This window comes from Felis catus, chromosome B2, assembly GCF_018350175.1.
Source record: "Felis catus isolate Fca126 chromosome B2, F.catus_Fca126_mat1.0, whole genome shotgun sequence".
NCBI classification, from domain to species: Eukaryota; Metazoa; Chordata; class Mammalia; order Carnivora; family Felidae; genus Felis; species Felis catus.
In genome coordinates this window covers 5,341,085-5,364,302 of record NC_058372.1, presented here as the reverse complement: position 1 = coordinate 5,364,302, position 23,218 = coordinate 5,341,085, and the positions used below count along the sequence as shown (strand labels likewise).

The window sequence follows — 23,218 nt, the reverse complement described above, 5'->3', positions numbered from 1 at the left end:
CCATTCATCCATCAATGGACATTTAGGCTCTTTCCATACTTTGGCTATTATTGATAGTGCTGCTATAAATGTGGGGTGCATGTGTCCCTTCGAAACAGCACACCTGTATCCCTTGAATAAATGCCTAGTAGTGCAATTGCTGGGTCGTAGGGTAGTTCTGTTTTTAGTTTTTTGTCGAACCTCCATACTGTTTTCCAGAGTGGCTGCACCAGTTTGCATTCCCAATTATCAGTGTGGTTTTAAGATAAGAAAACAACTCTGCATTAGAGTTTCGTCCAAAGATGCTGAGATTTACATTACTGTTTCTTCACAAACAGGCCATTCCACAGACCCCGCTCTAAAGGGGTAGAGTTAATGAGATTCTTTAACCAGTAAAGCCACTTGTAAACTACAGAAATTCTCAGAGGGATTCATCAGTGCCCCATGCCTTCTGGAGGCATTTAACTAGCCACCTGGAGAATTTCCATCTCTAGACAATTATTTCACAATAAGGAAGAAAAAAAATTGCCTGAGGTTTTCAACTACAGTTAAATTCATTGGAGTCAACATGTCAGACAGTCGGTGTAGCTGCCCCGGGTCTGTTAGGCACAAAACTTTGCTCTTGAGGGATTGCTCATTTCCCACACTGGATAGCATATAGATGGGATCAAAAATTGTATATTCCAGATGACAGAGAATCTGACCTCCAAAATCAGCTCACTCAATAGTTATTAGTAATGATAGAATTTTATTACAAGAAAGAGATGAAGAAAATTGCTGAGATATTTATATTTTATTTTTTATTTTTTATTTTTTAATGTTTATTTTTGAGAGAGAGAGAGAGAGCACGTGACAGAGCATGAGCAGGGGAGGAAGAGAGAGAGGGGGACACAGAATCCGAAGCAGGCTCCAGGCTCTGAGCTGCCAGCACAGAGCCCAACTCAGGGCTTGAACTCACAAACCGTGAGATCACGACCTAAGCTGAAGTCAGAGGCTTAACCCACTGAGCCACCCAGGCACCCCAGATATTTTATATTTTATAATGCACACACACTGCGATGCATTCATCAAATGACTTAGGTCAGGTTACTTCGTAAGTATAAGGTATACTTTAGAGTCCCTGTGTGCAGTCGAGTTCAAGCTGCCCTTGGTGAGATATTGCCTGAAATCACACCCTCACCTGGCTTCCTAATTACCAATCACCCTGAAAGCATTTCCGTACTAAGTCACTGTACACAAACCTATGACCTTACCCATTCTGAGTCTCTAACTTCCAGTCCTGGATCTTAACTGCCTACTGCATGCATGCATGCATTCATTCATTAGCAAATACTCAGAATCTACTCTGGACAAAGCGCTATTTCTCATTTACACAGTGTGGCTGATACTGGGCCCTTCCTCCCCCATCTGCACCTTCTGTTTCTCTCTCCTATACGTCACAATAGTCAACTATGTAGCCTGGAATGAAGGGAGGAAGGGAAAAAGAGAGAAAGAAAAAGAAGGGAAGAATGGTTTGCTTCCAGCTGGATTCAAGCAGATCCTGGCGTCATGAGGGTGCACGCACCCTTCAGCACCCCCAATCCTCTCCCCGGTGGTGAAGCTCCCCAGTCAGGACCAGGGATGGTCAATTTCCCTTCAGTCACCAGATGGTTTCTTTTTTCAATGTTTACTTATTTTTGAGAGAGGGAGAGAGGATCCTAAGAGGGCTCTGTGTGGACAGCAGAAAGACCAGAGAGACCCATGCAGGGCTGGAACGCATGAACCCGGAGTTCATGACCTGAGCCAAAGTCGAAAGCTTAACCCACTAAGCCACTCAGGCACCCCTGCCAGGTAGTTTCTAATCCAGCTTTGGAGACAGGGACCATGGGAACGAACCCCAAGTGAAAAACATCACGCACCCGGGGCGTTGCCTGTTGGCTGTTATTAAACCACCTCTCGTACAAGGGCCTCTGGGTGGCTGAACTTCAGTTCAGGTCATGATCTCACAGTCCACAAGTTCAAGCCCCATGTAGGGCTCTGTGCTAACAGCTCAGAGCCTGGGGCCTGCTTCGGATTCTGTGTCTCCCTCTCTGTCTCTGCCCCTCCCCCACTCATGCTCTGTCTTCCTCTCAGAAATAAATAAACATAAAAAAATATTTTTTAACCACTTCTGCTACAGAGCACAATCAGGATGCAGCCAGGATGAGCCCCATGTAGGAGCTGGACATAAACCAGAGGACCTCAGCTCCAAAACTCACCAATGGGCTGCCTGAGTTGCCACTAATATCTACCGATCAGGACGAGGCCCTTCCAAGCAATCAAGATGAGGCATTTTTCTTTCCCTTTCTCTCCTTAGCATACTGGGCCCAGGGGGAACCTGGGTTTTGTCTGTTTAAGCAGGGTCCCCCCTCTGTTCCAGGAGACTACATTAAGTATCCTCTGTCAGTGCTGTGTCTCTTTTCGGCTCCAGCCGTAGCCTCCGTAAAGCCTTCTTGTGCCTTTGTTTTTGGGGGTCTCATCTCATCGCTGTCATTGTAGGGCCAAAAACGCAATTCCGGTAATGTTTTTGAAGGATTTCCCTGGTGTACCATCTCAGAAACTAGGAGACGCCCAGCATTTAATAACTGCCGTATGTCCCACAAGTACTGTGTGAGATACTTCATCTCAAAAACCAGCGGTCACGGGACTAGAGAGTGCCTGAATTCTGGCTCTCCACAGTGAGCGTGGCACTTACCCTCTCTATGCCCACAGTCTTCTCATCTGTAAAATAGAAGCAAGGATATTACCTATTCCATAGGTTATAGCCAGGATGACACAAGACACTCCATGTAGAACATTTAGTACAGCTAATTATGAATGCTACGCTTCTTGGGTTTTGAAAAAAACCTTCATATTCTAAACCACCCTTTTCGTGTATGATCACAAGTACAATAAATTACAGGATCGTAATGTTGAGAGGTTAACACGTTTAGCCTATAATATAGATAAAAGACTATATATCTATCTTTTTAAAAACAGCATAACCTCAGAGTGAAGTGTAAAGCTGCCAAGAAGGAGCTAGTCCTGTTTGAGGAGCATGTATGTGTCTGTGGGGTCAGCCGGCCAGGCTGCAGGGTCACCCGCAGACTGGGTGGCTTAACAGAAATGTATCATGTCTGAGTTCTGGAGGCTAGAAGTCCTAGATCAAGGTGTCAGCGGGGTGGTTTCTTCTGAAACCTCTCTTGTGGCTTGTAGATGGCTGTTTTCTCTCTCTGTCTTCACTTCGTCTTCCTTCTGTGCAGACCTGTGTCCTAATCTCCTCTTTGGGTAAGGACACCAATCTTTGAATTAGGACCCACACTAAGAACCACACTTTGACTACCTCGTTAAAGACCTAGCATCAAGTGCAGTCACGTTCTGGGACAATAGGGCCTTGGGACTTCAATACATGAATTTTGAGGGGTACACAATGCAGCTCATAATTCATTATTTGTAATGAATTATTTGCCGATTCTAACCAATCACCACCCCCTTTATTTTACACGCTTTTGTCCTAAAGAGCATCTAGCCCTTACACCGATTTGCTTCCTTTCTGGGAAAGTGGATAGGCCTGCAGGTCTGAAGTTGAGTTTAAAACTAGTGGCAAATGAAAAACACAAATCACCGAATGTTTCAAAAAGCCTTTAAATGATAGAATTGCATGAGGTACCAGAGAAGGATGTGGCAGGAGTCAGGACTACAGCGATCTTCAGCTGATTCCCTCTGGTTTGTTTCTGTGTTATCTGTTGGCATGATGGTTCACAGCCCTCTCTGGAGCTCTCTGGATGGGATCTGAAACCAGCTGTAGGGGGGAAGGCAAGGAGACATGGAAGAAAGAGGCAGGCCATTTCAGTTTGGTAGGTGGCAGTTGTGATAAACAAAGGGAGCTTTCATGTCAGGTTTGTCTCGTCGGGAGCAAGATGAATGGATCCCTGCATCCGCCTGCCATATCTTAAAAGTTCATAAAGAGGCCCCAAAAGGGTTCAGCCATGTATACCGTGCAGGTGTTCTCAACACCACATCACCATCTCAAGGCTGTGTCCTTAGCGCAGCCTCTGGGGGCGGGAAAAGCAGGAGGACCCCACATCCCCAGGACGGGGGAGGGGGAGAGGAACCTCTAATACCCGAGTCCAGCTCGCAGGTCAATCGTGTCTTTTCAATGACCTTCTCCAACGTGGCAATATACATCATATGTATCATTGATTTCCTTTATTCTCATACCGTCTAGTTTCTGGAAACAAGGATGAATCACTACATTATCTTACAGAATACCAGAACCCCTGGGAGAATGGATCAGTTATGACACGGAAGGTGTAGAACAAAGAGCCTGGCTTTTTATTTATTTTTTTCAGTTTATTTATTTTGAGAGAGACAGAGAAAGCGAGCAGGGGAGGGACAGAGAGAGAGGGAAAGAAAGAATCCCAAGCGGGCTCCACACTGTCAGCACAGAGCCCAAATGTGGGGCTGGAACTCCTGGAACCGTGAGATCATGACCTGAGCCGAAACCAAGAGTCAGATGCTTAACCAACTGAGCCACCCAAGTGCCTCAAGAGCTTGGCTTGCTTTATTTATTTATTTATTTATTTATTTATTTATTTATTTATTTTTGAGAGCTTGGCTTTTTAAATGATTTCTGCTTTGTGGCAAGAAGCTGCTAGGCGGATTTCACTTGCCTGCGGCACGTCTGGAAGGAGATGTAATATTGGAAATTTTCTCTGAGTAATTTCACCTATGGCACAATTTGCTCTGTCACCCGAGGAGTTTGTTGTAATACTCTGGTTCTTGGAACAGAAAAGCTATTTAAACAAAGCAGTTTCTCCTCCGTGGTGATTTAACGATCTAGCAATGAGGAGGGGAAAAAAAAAACTTTCACAAAACTAGGCAACCTAAGCTCAAAATTCTTTCTGCATTTCAGGCAAGTATACATCCCCTTCACTTACAATTAAATCCCTTGGGTCACTCTCAACAGAAGCAAGACTTTGATTCCAAGTTAATAAAATTGTTACTCATTGTCTTCAGCTGGGGTCTGTGAACTGGCAAAAAAAAACCCTTAGGAATGGTTTGACTCTGTCTCTGGGCTCTAAATTATTTATGTGCATAATCATTAAGTAAGTGGTGTAAATATCTTATTTACATAAGGCAGAAGTGGTGTTTACAGATACAAAACCAAAGCTTAATTAGCAGTCAGTGTCTCCCCCCCACCAAGAATTCAAGGTGCTGGGGGAGGGGCTTACTGCTGCCTCTCCAAGTTATCATCAGGTTTCCTTAATGTGGAAATTAGAAGGATGCATATCTGAGGTTGCTGATTTCTTTGGTGGTGGTGGTGAACTGTGAGTTTCCTTTCACGATTCAGAGCTGGAGCAAAGCAGTGAAACTACATTTTAAGGCCTGTTCTCCAATATCCCAGGGACTTCTTTCATATTTTTCCACAACGGACAGACTTTTTCCACTGACCTTAATTCTATAGAACCTCAGAACAAAAGTTTCTTTTTTCTTTCTTTCTTCCTTTCCTTCCTTCTTTCTTTCTTTCTTCCTAACATTCTTTCACAAAGTTAAAAATCACTACCCTTTAGGGGCTCCTGGGTGGCTCAGTCGGTTAAGCGTCCGACTTCGGCTCAGGCCGTGATCTCAGGATTCGTGACTTCGAGCCCCACATCGGGCTGTGTGCTGATAGCTCCGAGCCTGGAGCCTCCTTCAGGCTCTGTGTCCCTCTCTCCCTCTCTGCCCCTCCCCTGCTCACGCTCTGTCTCTCTCACAAAAAAAAAAAACTTTAAGGGGCGCCTGGGTGGCGCAGTCGGTTGAGCGTCCGACTTCAGCCAGGTCACGATCTCGCGGTCCGTGAGTTCGAGCCCCGCGTCGGGCTCTGGGCTGATGGCTCAGAGCCTGGAGCCTGTTTCCGATTCTGTGTCTCCCTCTCTCTCTGCCCCTCCCCCCCCCCCCCCCCCCCCCGTTCATGCTCTGTCTCTCTCTGTCCCAAAAATAAAATAAAAGTTGAAAAAAAAAATTAAAAAAAAAAAAAAAACTTTAAAAAGTAAAGTGTTTAGGGGCACCTGGGTGGCTCAGTCGGTTGAGCATCCGACTTTGGCTCAGGTCATGATCTCACGGTCTGTGGGTTCAAGCCCTGTGTCAGGCTGTGCGCTGACAGTTCAGAGCCTGGAGCCTGCTTGGGATTCTGTGTCTCCCTCTCTCTCTGCCCTCCCCCGCTCATGCTCTGTCTCTCTGTCAAAAATAAATAAACATTAAAAAAATTTTTAATAAAAATAAAAAAAAATCACTACCCTTTAACACCACCAGCAAGATGACTTAGATGACTATGTCTCTGGCTCTATCATCATTAAAAGGCTACTTCTGGCAAAATCTTAGATGCCCAGTTTGGACTATCAATTGTTTAGTAAGCACTTTGGAAGGGTTTCCTTAGTTCACTGACAATTAGTGAGATAAAATAGTACTACCACTTAGTACCTGGGAGGGTTTTGTTTTGTTTTAAGGCATAATGTCTTAAGCCCTGGTGGACTGTAATAAACAGAAGACTTTGATGAAAGAGAACTACCCCCTGCTGTGAACAGCCAGGAGCAAAGTTAACCATTACAAAATACCAATTTTGCAAGAAATTATGTCACTGATGCAGAAGTTACTGGTTAACTGCAGTCCAGTCTCTGAATTAATGGAAAGAGCTGCCTTAGTGAACTATAATGTTCTGATGTCATTTAAAGTTGGGAAGTTCCAATTTAGAAAATTGGTATCGGTCAACAAGACATGACTAGCATGGCAAGTAGTATGATGGAAGCCAGATACCCTGGTACTTTCTCCTCACATATATTGATTTCTAACTTAATTATAAACTAACTCCAGAAGTTTCAGTGATTGTGCAATATAACATTTTTCAGCCCATCAGATTTATGACCTGTTTGATCATTTCCCAGTGACATTTTCAGATAGTGCAGAAAAACCATAAGGGGTGTAGATTTGAAAAGAACTTCTTAAAACATCTACGTGAACAAATGAGAAGGCTGTAGGTCCATTGAAGTTCACATGCAGTAAAACCTTACCTATTTAAAACCCAGCACACCCTGAACTCTGCCTGATTTTTCCCATGATTAACTCAGTTTTCATCTGAAAGAGACAAATGAAAAAAAAATTAGTATCACGAATTGACTCGAGGCAGAAGGAGGAAGAGAGGAAAGAAAAAACAAATCACCACATTACATTTATTGCAAGATGCATACCTTTCTTCATCGTCTCTGAAGTCAGGATGTGCCTTACAGTCAAGGTAGTCTTATACCTGTCCTTGACCAGGTAGTGGTGTGTTGTGTGAGCAAGAAGGAATCAGGCCAAACGGTTCACGTTGCCACCACCCAAGCTGAGAGATGTGCATGGTTAATCCTTCATATATGAAGCCTAGTTGACTTTTTTATTCTTTTAATATTTATTTATTTTTGAGAGAGACAAAGCACAAGCAGAGGAGGGGCAGAGAAAGGGAGACACAGAATCCGAAGCAGGCTCCAGGCTCCAAGCTGTCAGCACAGAGCCTGACACGGGGCTCAAACCCACGAACCTCAAGATCATGACCTGAGCCTAAGTCAGACACCTAACCACTGAGCCACCCAGGCACTCCAATCATGGTATAATCTTTAAAAAATTCATTTAAGGGGCGAGCCTGGAGCCTGCTTCAGATTCTGTGTCTCCCTTTCTCTCTGCCCCTCCCCGGTTTGTGCTCTCTCCCTCTCTTTCCTTCCCTCTCTTTCTTCTCTCTCTTTCCCTCTCAAAAATAAATAATAAACATTTTTAAAAATTAAGATTAAACTATGATTTAACATTGGAACAACAAGTCTTAGGAGTGTCTTAACGAATATTTTGCTTACATTTTCCCATTTATGTACAAGACTGTTATACAATAGAAACCCATGTCTAAATAAAATCTGAAAAAGAGCTTTCAGTAAGTAAAACCTTAAAAAAAAAATCTATGAGAAAGTATTGTGTCCTCGTTTATTTGAAATTATCTTCCTCGTTTGTTGGAAATTATTTTCCTTCTTAGGGTTCTGTCAAACACTGGGGCGTCTTGTCATCACAGGTGTCTTAACTGGAAGAAGGAATGTCATCCCGTGGGGTCAGTCCTCACAAATCTCTCTGACAGCCTTGCCCCAAGACCTCATCCTACCTGACAAGCCCCCGCCCCTCCTGCAGCCACCACTTCTCCACCCCCCAAATCAGAGAGCCCCCGAGAGCGCGGGAAGCAAAGCCGGCAGCCGCTTTCTCGGGATCCTGCCATCATCGGCCAACCATGATTGTGAGATGTTACGGCAATCAGAAAAGTCGGTTTACCTGGTATAAAACCCACTGCCAGCGCATCACTCAGTAAGCAATTGCATTTAGCGTCACGACCCAGGTCACCAAAGCTTCACTGACTGTCTCAGAAAAGAAGAACACGGTCAGACACATTCCCAGTAAGAAGGGTTGAAACAAAAAGCGTCATCTAGCTAACTACCCATAACTGAATCTGAGCCTCATTCCCTGCACCCCCTCCTCAGCTTAAATGATGCCGTCCTGTATCGTAATTTGGATCACAGGAGACATTTTCTTAGGCATTTAGGACTATATTAAAAATGTATGGTTGCATCTCTATTGGTTTCAAAATGTCACTTCTATGTCTGGTAAACTGCAGAAGGGGTGGCCCCAGACATTTCCAACATTCCCGGAAGAGTGAAATTCCATTCTTTCCAGATTATCCTAGATGGTTCAGACCTTAACATGGGCTTCCCGTTGTGCTGGGAGAGGAAAGAGGAGACAGTGATCTATCCTATGACAAGCTGGGTGTTTAGAAGACAGGAATGGTAAGATTTAATAAAACTTAATACATTTTTGAAAAATGTATACATTTTACATACATTCATGTAAATTTAACAAATAGAACACACGTCACACAGGGTTTTGCTCTACTGAATTCTCTCTCTCCCAATCTGAACTACTTTAAAGTAAATTTTCATCAGATTCACCGTATCGTGTTCTTGGCTGTCCTCCACAGCCAGTTCAAGCGTAGGGTAGTATGAAGGGCATGGACGTGTATTTTTTTAAAGCCTAGAAGTGTAAAACTTATTAGGCCTACCATCTTCACAAGCGAAAACTTAAAACTTTTGACAGATGCTATATCTTTATAAAAAGGAAAAAACTAACAATGAAACACACACACACACACTGCCTCAGATTCGACACCTCCTCATCGTACCTGCAGATGTCATATAGAGGTGGATACTACACCCATTAGCAGGGGTCTGCACATATGTGCTCTCCTCAAAGTACAAGAGGTTAGTTCGAACACCTTCAGTCTGAGAAATTCTTTAAAACGGTTGCGTGGGACAGCAATCTGTTGTGTAAATTCTGTCTTGCCCTACTGCTTTCCAAAATTACAACTGCGAAATAAATGCAGTGACAGGTGGGCACAAGCTTAGATCATAAGAACGGAGAGGTGTTTGGATTCCCGACGTGGATGGTGGTGATGGTTACATTTAGGTGCCGACTTGACGGGCACACAGAGTGCCCAGGTTGAACGGTAATTCTGGGTGTCTGTGAGGGTGTCGGCAGATGAAATTAGCACTTGAAGCAACAGACTCCGTAAATTGTTGTTGCCGGTGTGGTGGGCGTCATTGAATGGGTGGTGGGCTTGACTAGAAAAACCAAAGCAAACCAGCAGAGGAATTCACCACTTACTTCTCTTCGGCCTCCCTGCTTGACCTGGGATGTCTGCTCTCATCTTCCGCTCCCAGACTGGCCCTTCCACCATTGGGTCCCCTGGCCTCGGGCCTCAGACTCAGGCTGAATCACACCACAGGCTTTCCTGGGTCCGCGGTTTGCAGACAGCAGATTGGCAGACGTTGGAACTTCTCAGACCTTATCAAGTGGGCCAGTTCTTCCTGACAAATCTCCTTTCCTCCTGTTGGTTCAGCTCCTCTGGGAAATCCTGACTAATACGCTAACTGTGCCTCTGATTCCTAGGTTAGGAATTCCCTGTATCACTTAACTCTGAAAGCATGTATTAAAATAGTCAATAAATGAACAAGCAAGCACAGGAATAGTGCTCCCTCCTGTGGCCAAAGTTCTGAAAACTTTCAAATGTGGGAAAGCTATCTCCTGGAACCCCCAAGTGGATCACAGACCCAGACCCCAGAGATCCCAGTTTGCCACTGCAGGTCCTGGGTATAGACAGGATCATGATTTTATTTTTTTAATTTTTAAAACACGTTGGTAATGTTTATTTATTTTTGAGAGACACAGACACAGAGCACGAGCGGGAGAGGAGCAGAGAGAGGGGGAGACACAGAATCCCAAGCAGGCTCCAGGCTCTGAGCTGTCAGCACAGAGCCGACACTGGGCAAACCGTGAGATGAGATCATGTCCTGAGCCAAAGTCAGACACCCAACCAACTGAGCCACCTAGGCGTCCCAACAGGATCATGATTTTAAAAGCTGGACTCGTGGTTTGTGGTAATGGATGCAAATAAATCAGGACACATGTTTAAGTCATAAAGAATAAAATTTAATTCAGTGCTACAGTCCGGTAACGTTAGATTTGCACTTTTGAATGTCTACTATGTGTGAAGAAAATGTCTGTCAACATTTAAAGAGGTCTAACTTGCAAAAGGAGAAACGGTGTTGGGGTTGGTGGATTCTTCTAATTCTTATAAAATACAGTGGTTCCCAGTCAGAAGTGATTTTGCTGCCCAGGAAAAAGTGACCACACCTGGAGACATCTTTGGCTTCACATCTCAGGGCCCGTGTGCTGCTAGGACCTAGTGGGTCAGGGCTGCTGCTAAATGTCCTACAATGCCCAGGACAGCGCTCCCCACCAATAATGAATCACCCGATCCAAAATGTCCGTAGAGCTGAGGTTGAAAAACCTTGATACAAGAATGCTCTGTAATCCTTTCCATTCCTATGCAATATATAAACCTTCAGCTTGTACGCAGTACTTATTCAGTGCAAAACCAAGTACGTTTTGCTAAATTTCCAGCAATAAAGCCAGTAACTCAGAAAGGAAGATTCTTATGAATCCTGAATCACGTCTGACTACATTCTTTTGGATTATGTATTTTTTCTTGTAACATGATATGCTAACAATTTTCAGCCATTGTTTTTCAAAATAGAAAATGTATTTGGGTGTTTTGGTTGATACCCTCCGTGAGATATAAATTTAGATATTCTTGTCCCTCAGAGAAATACTAGAAAGGTGAAATTGTTTAAATTAACTCTACATGGGGCTGAAATGTTTTCATTAGAAAAACATGCCTGCTAGCAACAGGTGCATCGAGAGCAGGAGAAAGGAGAGAGAAAGATCGACTTTAACATAGTCACCCCTCTGGCAACCATGGAAAAGCATGTCTTTTAGGACCAGGATCCCCAGCCTGGGATGCCCAAATCCTGAGGCTCTGTGACAATAAGGAGAGTCTGAAAGCTACTTTCAACGTTTTAGAAATGACTTAATAATAATTGACCATTTATCTACTCGAAAACATATTAGACTCACTAAAAAGCAAAACAACACGTGCAGACACTTACTGCATACAAGTTTATTTCATCTGATGTAATATTGTAGGATTTGCCAATCTCTCTGGGAGGGAGGGAAGTAACACAAAGCATCCTTTGTGATTAAACAAGAAGTTGGAGACTACTGCCTTGAGGAAACCTGGCAGTTAGATGAGGCTGTCTGGGAAACTAAAGCAGTAACACAATGTTGCACGGACCTTGTCCTCCGGTTTACTGCTTGTGGTGCTTAGTGCATGCTTGGTATATAACAGAAAACGCAATACGTAGTCGGGGTTGAGGCAGAACTTTCAAAAGAGTGAACTCCACTTCAGAATGATGGCAGTGGCAGTAAGAAAGCCCCAGGGAAAACAGTGGAGGGACAGTGAGCCAGACTTCCAAAGCCATCAGGGAGAGCCTTCCTCCCCCCCCCCCCCCCCCCGAGGATCTACATTCATTTTTACTAAGGAGAAGCCTGGGTTGTTTTCTTAGGGAACTTAACGAAGACCCAAACTATGGTAACTTCTAGTCCCCTTTACCTTCACTACCTTCCCTACCTCCCCACTGTAGTCAAATACAGCAAGCTCTCAGAGTGACTCCACTATTTTATTGGGGGCTCCTACCACTTGGGCTCGTCCATGCTGGACCACAGGGCCCATCCCCGTAATCTCTTGGGGACCTCCTGCTCCAGGTTCTGGTATTGGTTGGTGTCCCCTGGAGAATGTGATCTGGACCCTTCCTCCTTTCACATCCTCCCCGGGCAACCTCCTACATGCCCACAGCTTCGCTTATTTCTACATGCCCAAGCCCCACATTTCTCCGTCTAGCCCACCGCTTTATCCCCTACTCCAGACCAACGTTATCTAGATATGTGCTCGGCAATCTCCGACTCAACAGGTCCAAATAGAATTCCCACTCTTTCCGCTGAACTCTCCCTCCTCCGGGTTTCCCGTACTCAGTACATAGCACTATCCACCACCATCTTGCTTCCCTCAGAATCATGGGTTCATCATTACTTTCTGCTATTGAATGAATGGTGTCCCCAAATGCATAGCTTAAAGCCCTAACCCCCAGGACTTCAGAACATAACATGTTTGGAGAGAGGGCCTTTAAAGAGGTAATAAAAATGAGATTATTAGGGTGGGCCCTGATCCCATCGAACAGGTGTCCTTACAAGGAGAGGAGATTAGGACACACAGAAACACCAGGGATGTATATGTGCAGAAAAAGGCACAGGGAAGGGCACCATCTACAAGCCAAGCAGAGAACCTACCAACACCTTGATCCTGGGTTTCTAGGGTCCAGAACCGTGAGAAAGAAATGTCTGTTGTTTAAGTCTCCAGTCTGTGGAATTTTGTTACGGCAGCCCCAGCAGGCTGATATGCCTTCTCCCTCTTACCAATCACCTGGTCCTACCCGCTCTACTTCTATATATCTCTCCAGTCTTTTCTCTCCATGACCGTTCTCCCTTCCCTCACCCAGCGCCCCCTCAAGTCTTGTCTGGATGCCTACAGAAGCCTCCCAGTGGTCTTCCGGCTCCTCCTCTTCCCCTGCCCCATACAGTCTCGTCTCCAAAGACGTCTCCAGGGTGGTCATCTAAGAATGAAAATGGAATCCTTCCCCCTAGCTTAAAGCCCTTTGATACTTTCCCTATTTCTCACAGAATGAAATCCAAACTCCTTAACGTGTATAAAGCCCAGGACAATCTAGTTCCCACCTGCCCCTCTGGCCTCACCTAGACCCACTCGAGGGCCTCATCCACCACGCGTCGTCAGACACCTCTGGCAATTCTTCCAATGACCAAAAAAACCCCACTTGTTTTCCCACGCATTTTTCCCCTTTTTGGAAATGTTTTTTCAGTCCCTCCTTGTTGCTAATGCTTATGCATCCCAGTCTCAACCAAACTGTCATTTCCTGAGAAAGGGTTTCCCTGCCCTCGCATGTTGGTTCACCGCATCCAAGTGCCCTGAGACCCTGCACTGGTCACTGATAGTGACCTTCTTCTCACAAGGGAAATTAAACAGTTGTCTGCATCATCATGTTTCTCAGGTGAGCTCCCCAAGACTAAAATCAATCTCTTTATTTTGTATTCCCTGGACCAAGTACAGTGCCTGGACCATATTTGTTGTGAAGGGATAAGATTAACCAGAACATACATCTGAGGCTCCGAAGGAATGTACTTCTTACTAAAGGCCCACAATTCTTTGGCAGGAGGCTTTGATTTGAATCCTGAAGCCAAATATTAAAGAGCCACAAAAGGTCGAACTTAACAGTAAATTAAGCTGAAGGGAAACATAAAACTATAATGTCTTGTTTGCTTTTGCTCTGTAGCGTGTATTTCCCCTCAGTAAAATTATTTTGTACTGGAAATGACTGGAGGAGCTTGGCTGGAATAAGAGGTTTGAGGACACCAGTAAAGACTTAAAGGAGGTATTACGGGGAGAGAAGGGGGGCAGGCACTGAGAGAGGGCAGTGAAATAATCATCGGGTGGTAGTGAGGGCACAGCTGGGGCCCCGAATTTTATGGGCCCCCATCAGCTAGGATTTAAGCTACAGGAAAGCAGGGTATGCATTTTCTGGGGCTGCCGTAACGAAGTACCAGAAAACGGGCGGCTTAAAACAACAGAACATTATTCTTTCACGGTTCTGGGGGCTAGAAGACCAAACTCATGGCATCAGCAAGACCTCGCTCCCGCTGAAGGCTCTAGGGGAGAATCCAGCCATGCTTCTTTTGGTTTCTGGTGGCTTCTGGTGCTCCTTGGCTTACAGCTGAATCACTCCAATCTCTGCTCCCACCTTTACATGGTGGTCTGCTAGGTCTGAGTGGTCAAGCCTCCCTCTCCTTTCTCTGATAAAGACTACTAGTCACTGAATTGAGGGCACACCATAAATCCGCGATGATCTCAACTTGAGATGCTTAACTAGTTGAACCTGCAAAGACTCCTACTTCCAAATAGGGTCACATTCTGAGGTTCCGAGCGAACATAAATCTGGGGGGGGGGGGCAGCATTCTACTCACTACAGACAGGTACTTTGTTTCCTTCACGCATTTACCCCAGAACCTAAAATAATACTTGGCACATTGTCATGCTCAGCAAGTACTTGTGAAATGAATAACTTCATTAACGAATAAAAGAAGTGCAAAGGATCGAGGGTGCGGAGGAATACAGGTGTTTCCACTGAAGTGCCAAGATAGGGTACCAGCACCAAGGTCAGTTACCAACTTCTGAAGGGAATTTATAGAGAAGCCACTACACAGGTGGACCTCTCACCCAGGTGGAAGATGTCAAAGGATCAGAAGACTGAAGACTGAGGCCAGACATGGTGTGGAAGATTTAGAAACACTTCCAGAGAAAGGGGTAAGGAGAGTGCTTGCCACTCACTTCAAGTCTATTGAGGGGGACGTCTTAAGATCACTCTGAGAGCTTGAAGATGTCACAGGCTTGTACCTAAGCAAAGGATAGCAGCTCTATGCCGGGGAAGTAATTGTGCTCCCCTCTAATGGTGCATGAATCCTGGGGTGAACACGTGACAATGGGAAATCAGTCTGAGTTGCTTTTTAAAGGATCCTGCCCAAAAGAGCAGCAGGTCGGGAAAAGAGGAGCCTGGTCATTTGAGGCAAGAAGAGGCAGAATTTGTAAGCGATCAGGAGGGTCGCTGTCCTCATCAAAGGACTGGCAACCAGATGGGCCTGGAGGGAAGAGGGGAAGGTCTTCCAGAGAACCCGTGGACATGCCCTCAATGGGGTCAGCTTCAATATCTGCCCTGCCTATAGAGAGCACGATGCTGCCTTTCAGTCAAAGACTCGTTCATTCTAACTTGGCTTCACTGCCCCAGCAGAGTCAGAAATGGCAGCCATGGAGTAAGAAAAGGAGTGGGAAGGGGTTGGGGGGAGCTGTCCAAAATCTCTATCCACACCAAAAATTCTTGTTTGCCTCCAGGCCCAACAAGGAGAGAGGTACCAAGTCCTTTCTTTGAATGAAGATTGCAGCTGTGATTAGTATAAGGGGTCTGATACTGCAAATTACTGAATTGAAATTGGTATATGGAGTGGACGTTTTCAATTACTGAATTGATAACAGAGTGAACATAGGGCCGAGGGACCAGAAGAGTCATGGGACCTACCCAAGTTTTCAAGAGGCTGGAGAAGGACTAGCCCCACTCAGCAGGATTGGAGGGACAAAAATAAAGTAGTTCCTAGGATTACACCCCTGAATGCTACATGTTCCAAGTACTAAGTCATAGAGGTTTCAGATGATCAGTTACATAATCCAGGCTAGGTAGAGAAGGGAGAACAGCCAGCAAGGGTCTGATGGGAAAATACAATTGTGGGTATAAAGCCTCCAGAAGGCTAGTGTCAGAGAGTGTGTTACTGGTATGGCTTTCCTGACATGAAACATTTCTAGGTAAGAATACAATCCAGGGGTGGGGATGAGGTAACCGACATGCTTTGGAGCTCAAGAGGTGAGAAAAGAGATTAAAGAAACTTAAGGCAGGGTGCTTGGGTGGCTCAGTCAGTCAAGCGTCCAACTGAATTTCGGCTCAGGTCATGATCTCACGGTTCTCAAGTTTGAGCCCTGTGCTGACAGCGTGGAGCTTGCTTGGGCTTGTCTCTCTCTCCCTCTCCCTCTCTCTACCCCTCCCCTGCTTGCTCTCTCTCTCTCAAAGTAAATGAACTTAAAAAAAAAAACTTAAGGCTAAATTGTTTTTTAGGTGCAGAAGTCTTCTGGGATCTTGTCACGGCTTGGGCTGAATAGGAAGATGACTATTCAGACCCCAATCCCTACCCCTACAGAAACTGCTCCTGTCAAGATCACCAGGAAACTCCAGTGTCACTTCCAACATAAGCAATTCCCATTTCTCATCTTACCTGTCAGTAGCATCTGACGTAATTGAGCACTTCCTCTTTCTTGAAACACTTTCTTCACTTTGCTTCAAGGATTCCACCCTCTGATTTTACTCCTCCTTCCTGGCCACCCCTTCTCATATTCTTCTGCTGGATCCACCTCTTTTTTCGACGATTAAATGCTGGAGGATCTAGGGCTCAATCATAGAAACTTTTCTCTTTGCTGTCTCGCTTCCTAAGAGATCATACCCAGTCTCATGGCTTTAAATACCTCGACACAGCTCCCAATGTATATGTTAGCACCAACATCTCCCCCAAACTCCAGACTGCTTACTTGATATCAATGCTTAGATATTTGATTTAGCATGTCCAGAATCAAACACAATGCCATAACCTGGTCTCCAACTTTCTCCGCTCTCAAATTCCCTCTCACTAGATGCCATCATGATTGCCCAGTTGTTTAGGAAAAAAAAAAAAAAAAAAAAAAAAAAAAAAAAAAAAGTAGTCAACTTCTATGCCTCTTTGCTTACATCCCATCTGCAAACCTTCTCAACTAGGTCTTCAATATATAGGACCAAGCTCGCCCTGTCTCCCCATCTCCATCTTGGCATAAACCATCATTGCCATCTCTCTGCCTCCACACTTGACTCTCTGTAATCTCTTCCCCACACAGAATCATCCATTTAAACATACCTCAGATCTTTACCTCGCTGCTCACTGAAGTCCCCCTATGGCGCCTACCCTTCTCAGGTTAAATTCCAAACCCTTGACATGAATTGCAAGGTGATGTGTCTGGCCATTTCCCAGAGCTTTTCTAAGGCTCTGCAAGGCCATCTTAAACACAGCTGTCTCATTGAGCTGGGGGGGTCAAGTTTTTTTAAAAGAATTATCACATATTGTCTCAAAGAAAGGTCTCTGAAGGCGTGTTTTAGGAAGAACTGTTTCATCACTGAAGCACTTAGTAAAGTGAAAAATCTGTGAGGTACGTTCTTTCCAGATTTTAAGGCTTGATGTTATCCTTTGCTCTCAGTGCTGAAGTCAAACACCCCCTCTTCTGTGAAGTCTTCTGTCTGCTGGCTTCCTGATTCAGCTTCATTCCCAATACCCTACAGAAAAAACAAAAAGTTCTCCATTGTTCTGTGTTTATACACAGTGATTGGGAATCTGTGAAGCTCGTGTCTGTCTTGTGTTACTACTCTGGAAGGCACAAGTCTACTAACTCACGCTTTAAAAATATGCACATAGGGGCGCCTGGGTGGCGAAGTCGGTTAAGCGTCCGACTTCAGCCAGGTCCCGATCTCGCGGTCTGTGAGTTCGAGCCCCGCATCCGGCTCTGGGCTGATGGCTCAGAGCCTGGGGCCTGTTTCCGATTCTGTGTCTCCCTCTCTCTCTGCCCCTCGCCCGTTCATGCTCTGTCTCTCTCTGTCCCAAAAATAAATAAACGTTGAAAAAGAATGCATATATATATATACTGGGTGCCAGGGTGACTCAGTTCATTGAGCTTCTGATTCTTGCTACCGGCTCAGGTCCTGATCCCTCAGTGATGAGTTCAAGCCACTAGTGGGGCTCCTGGCTGGGCATGGGGCCTGCTTGGAATTCTCTCTCTCTCTCTCTCTCTCTCTCTCTCTCTCTCTTTCTCTCTGCTCCTCCCCTGCTTGTACACATGCATGCTCCCTCAAAATAAACATTAGAAAAAGTAAAAATATACACATATACTGTATTTAATCACTTCTAAACCCCACTTTTTAAATAAAGACTGAAATTGGGAGGCGCCTGGGTGGCTCAGCTGGTTAAGCCTTGGACTTGATTTCAGCTCAGGTCATGATCTCATCGTTCATGGAATGGAGCCATGTGGGGCTCTCTGCACTGACAGTGTGGAGCCTACTTGGGATTCATTCATATTCTCTCTCTCTCTCTCTCTCTCTCTCTCTCTCTCTCTCTCTCTCCCTCTGACCCTCTCCCACTGGCTAGCCTGTGCATGTGCACAGGCTCTCTCTCTCAAAATGAATAATAATAAAAAAAAAAGACTGAAATTGGGATGAGTCTTAAAATGATAGAAAGCATAATTTCTCAGCACTTTTTCTTTCTTGCTGGTACATAAAATAATGCTACTTTGGAATTGATACTATCTTACAGTTGATTACATACTGAGTGTAAATCTTGGGAGTTTATGTGCTTCCATCTTCACCAGCAGAAGTTTAGTCCATCATTCCATATGACAGTTGTTTCTGCTACAATACATTTAAATATAAATTGAGTTAGGAACGGGGTAGAAGTTCCTCACTTCCAAACTGCGTATCTGATCCTCAGTACGAAGACGCTCCAGAAACGGCAAAGCATTATGGTCCTGTATTTCTTCACATCCAACCATCACCAATCACTAGCAATGACCCACCCTTTACGCTCCAGCCTGACCTCTGCAAGGTCGCAGGGGTTAAGCGCCGGCTCCGCAGCTGGGGTGGCGCAGGTAAGCGCGCCCCGCCCACCTACCCCCACCCACCCCGACTTGCCTCGTACGGGACGCGAACTCTGATTGGCCAAGGGACTCAAGGAGCTTGCCCAAAGTCACCTTCCGAGCATGCGCGGGAGAGGAGGTGCAGGCGCGGCGCCACCCGCGCATGCGCCGTACGCAGCCGTCGCTCTTTAAAGCGCCCGCGCGGGGCCGCGTCTTGCCGGCCGACCCGCCACCGTCCGGCATGAGGGGTTGGGGTGTTGCTGTCACCTCCTGCTCGCTCAAGCACCATGGAACGCCTGCGGAGCCTGAGCCGGCTCCTGCCCCGGCGCACGCTGTGCGCTCTGGCCCAGGGCCTGACGCCTGGGGCGCGCCCAATTGCCGCCTGCGGCCGCGCGGCCCACATCCTCGGGCGGAGCCGGGCCGCGCCGCTGTGCGGGCCCCGCCGGCCCCCAGTGGCAGGTACGGCCCTCTCCGCGGCCCTGGACGCCGATCTTGCGTCGACCTCAGGGCCCTGACCCGACCGTCCGACCCTGCGCAGGCCTCAGCCCCGAGTCCGCCCTTGGGGCTCCCGCCCGGAAGGTCCGCCCAGCGCCGAGGTCCCCACGCCCCTCGCTGCAGCCCTCCCTCTGCAGTGCTCCAGGGGGAAGAATGTTCTTAACGAGGATTTCTCCCTAATTCCTTATATGGTAGCTCTGAAGCCGAGATTGGGTTCGTCCGCCTGAAATAATTGTCTGTTACTGTCTCTTCCCAGTCTTCTTTCCTTTCCTGATGGACACTGGTAACCCTTTTCCCATTGCTCAAGTGAGGAATGGGGACGCACCTATAAATAAGGCTGAAAACTTGGGAGACTTCGTAGTAAGAGTTGCTCCCGAGGAAGCTCTGACTTAGTTTTCCAGGGCAGTGTGACAGCCACAGGGGTCCGAGCAGTGGCGAGGAGGAGGAATCGAAGCTGTTAATGTTTTCACCATGTGATACAGCATAATGATCCCATTTCCCCAAGTGTGAGAATGTGGGTGAGAATACTCAGAAACGAGCGACGTTACAATGTATGGCTCCTCAAAAGTATTGCGCTGCCCTCTAGTTTTCTCAGTTTTATTCTCAAAAGCTTTCTGAAGTACAACTCGTCATCACCACGTCCTTCCCCACGCTCAACAGGGAGTCTGTATTTTCCCTCCTTTAATAATGCTCGAGATCCCAATTTCAGCCCATCTGATGTTTTAGGACAAACGTTGAGATTCCCAATTCCCAATTTGGAAACACTTTATCTAACTTGCGGTTGATTAGCAAATGCTGATTTATTATCGCTCTTTTACTTTTATTCACCTGACTCTTATAATTTGTATTTTGTAAAGGGGAAACAAGCCCCAGATGCTAACAATTACAGGAGTCACTAAGTGTATGTAATGGGAAAGAATAAGATCGGAAAGGAGACTGTGTCTCCACATTTTGTGGAGTCCGTGTGATTACTTTGGAAGCGTAAAATAATTGGTAATTTTTTTTACACCTTCTTCCCATTCCTTTTTAGTATTTTGAATACAGCATCCTTTGTGTCATTAAATCGACATGGTTATTCTTCAGAACTCACTGCAACTCAGTCTAATTACATGTTTTAAATAGATTTATTTTCGAATAAGGATTTGTTTTCATTCCAATTCATTGGGTTATCTTATGAGTATGGGACCTGCATTCCAGTTCAATGGGTTATCACATAAGTACTGTGTAAAGTATATGTGTGGAAAAGTTAATACATGGAAGTAAAATCTATAGGTTTCATGACTTAGAGATCCAATAATCCTGATCCTAGAATGCTGAAACGGGTTTTACTTGCAATCTGTTATCTAAAATATGTCTACCAATATAATTTTCATGAGAAGCCTTTTTAATTCTGCAAAAAAAGATGGACATTTTCTTTTAATCTCAGAACAGTGTTATACGTTTGTGCTTTCAACTCTGAGATAGAAGTAATCATTAGAAAAAAGGTGGTTGGAATCCGTAAATTATTCTAGTACCTCACCTAAGCCATTACTTTTAAAAATCATTTGCTGCCAGATCTAATATAATCACCTACAAGTGTTAAAAGGGACATTCCTCTGGGAATTCCTCATTCCTCTAGGAAAAATGTTTCCAAAAAATTGTCTGAAGACTTTCGCATACTATAAGAGCTCTGTATCTTAGCCATATGTTGAAACCTGTTGTATGACCACAGAGAATTCCCTGATTTATTCTTCAGGTGAAATGCACCGGCTTAGAACTTCTGATGTCTCTCAAGCCACTTTAGCCAGCGTAGCCCCGGTCTTTACTGTGGTGAGTATGGACGTTTGATAACTTACAGAAAGTACTTCCCGTACTTATTAAGTTAACTGGGGTGGACTGGTCAGCCAAGATAATACTTATTTTTTGTTTCATAGTGAATTATTATACTTGTAAGTCATGTCGTCTTTGTGTTTTGTTTGGTGACCTGAGTGCCAGCTAGATTTGCTTAAGAGCAGCCTTGAAACTTCGGTGTTGAATGTGGAGGTCTTCTTTTGATACTAGAACTGGTCGTTCAAATCACAGCTCCACACTGCCTCCTCAGATTTCCTCAAGATTTCCCTGTGAATATGTTTAGAAGTCCTTGAAGGCTGTTAGCCATACAGGGGCTTGAACCCGTGCTATGCAATATAATATATGCAGAAGCATGTTGAAGCAAAAAAGGGTAGTGTTTAAGAGTGCATGCTTTTTAAAAAAAAATTTTTTTTAACGTTTATTTATTTTTGAGACAGAGACAGAGCATGAATGGGGGAGGGTCAGAGAGAGAGGGAGACACAGAATCTGAAACAGGCTCCAGGCTCTGAGCTGTCAGCACAGAGCCCAACGTGGGGTTCTGACTCACGGACCGTGAGATCATGACCCGAGCGAGCTGAAGCCGGACGTTTAACCGACTGAGCCACCCAGGCTCCCTAAGAGTATATGCTTTAAAGGTTCATGATCTCTGCGATGATCTGAAATGATTCAGGGGGGAAGATGAGTAAAATAATAAGAATAATGTGTATCACAGACATGTATCTAAGAAAGAGAAATAGGCCATTGGGGCAGAATCGTAGCAAAAGAGGACTCTAGGTGAAAGTTGCACAGGGTTTGGTTGTAAGATATTGCAGCTTTTTTTTGTAGGGCTTTAACTTTTTCAAAACAACAGTTGAATTTAAAAAAAATAATGTGCCTGTTCTGAACGAGCATTCCTAAATTCAGAACTCAGCTCTACCTCTGTTAACTGGGCAGACTTGGACAAGGTGTGATAACATTTTTGTGCCTTAGTTTTCTCATTGGTATACACTGGGGGTAATAGTACCTAGTGAAGTTCAAATTAACTCTCAACTGTGTGTGAAACCCTTAAGATTCAGGAATAAGACAAAGATGTCCACTCTTACCATTACTGTTTAATACAGCACCGGAAGTCCTAGCCTCAGTAATCAGACAACAAAAAGAAATAAAAGGCATCCAAATCAGCAAGGAAGAAGTCAAGCTTTCACTATTTGCAGACAACATGGTACTCTAGGTGGGAAACCTGAAAGACTCCACCAAAAAATTGCTAGAACTAATTAACACATAAATTTACTAAGTCACAGGATATAAAATCAAGGTGCAGAAGTCTGTTGCATCTCTATACACCAATAAGGAAGAGGCATAAAACCGTTAAAATAGTGCCTCACATGGTAAGCGCTTGATATATATTAGCCATTATCATTATTATTCAGGCTTATGAACATAAGAACTTTTCTTTATAAACTGTACGAAGCAGGGGTGCCTGGGTGGCTCAGTCAGTTAAGTGTCCGACTTCAGCTCAGGTCATGATCTCATGGTCTGTGAGTTTGAGCCCCATGTTGGGCTCCGTGCTGACAGCTCAGAGCCTGGAGCTGGCTTCAGATTCTGTGTCTCCCTTCCTCTCTGCCCCTCCCCCCATTCACAATCTCTCTCTCTCTCTCTCTCTCTCTCTCTCTCTCTCTCTCAAGAATAAACATTAAAAAAATTTTTTAAGAATAAATTCAGAAATTAAATATTGAAAGAAGGTTCTTTGCAGGTGAAATTGTGTACCAAAAACACTTAAGAAAATCAGTTGATACTATTTGAAAGGAGAGCTCACTAATCAGCTCATTTTCTAGGTGATGTTACTTTATAAGATAAACATTTTTTTTTCAACGTTTATTTATTTTTGGGACATAGAGAGACAGAGCATGAACGGGGAAGGGGCAGAGAGAGAGGGAGACAGAGAATCGGAAACAGGCTCCAGGCTCCGAGCCATCAGCCCAGAGCCTGACGCAGGGCTCGAACTCACGGACCGCGAGATCGTGACCTGGCTGAAGTCGGATGCTTAACCGACTGCGCCACCCAGGCGCCCCAAGATAAACATTTTTTAAAATCATAGTTTGTATGATCTTTATCAAAACATTA

At 45.0% G+C, this 23,218-nt stretch overlaps 1 protein-coding gene and 1 long non-coding RNA gene across 6 annotated transcripts in view; one reads left to right on the top strand and one right to left on the bottom strand.

Moving 5' to 3' along the window:
- Positions 1–952: 952 nt before the first annotated feature.
- Positions 953–18,807, bottom strand: LOC105260543. Of its 3 annotated transcripts, XR_002742157.2 has the most exons (6): positions 18,484–18,807; positions 16,360–17,441; positions 8,299–8,381; positions 7,026–7,089; positions 3,647–3,778; positions 960–2,718 (listed from the first exon to the last, which is right to left on the bottom strand). It is a non-coding gene; the product is annotated as an uncharacterized LOC105260543 (long non-coding RNA). The 3 variants fall into 3 exon arrangements; XR_006597494.1 differs by lacking the exons at positions 16,360–17,441; positions 18,484–18,807 and adding an exon at positions 9,200–11,911 and having other exon boundaries at positions 953–2,718; XR_006597493.1 differs by lacking the exons at positions 16,360–17,441; positions 18,484–18,807 and having other exon boundaries at positions 953–2,718; positions 8,299–11,911.
- A 148-nt stretch (positions 18,808–18,955) lies between these two features.
- Positions 18,956–23,218, top strand: part of MRS2 (magnesium transporter MRS2) — a 42,359-nt gene continuing 38,096 nt past the window's right edge. Inside the window, exons 1-2 of one of the 3 annotated variants that reach the window (XM_045057055.1) lie at positions 18,956–19,249; positions 21,021–21,094. In XM_045057055.1, coding sequence (XP_044912990.1) covers positions 19,078–19,249; positions 21,021–21,094 — 246 coding nt within the window. In that variant the 5' untranslated portion in view covers positions 18,956–19,077. The remainder of the gene's footprint in view (positions 19,250–21,020; positions 21,095–23,218) is intronic. The other 2 variants (XM_023253618.2, XR_006597492.1) reach the window with 2 other exon arrangements.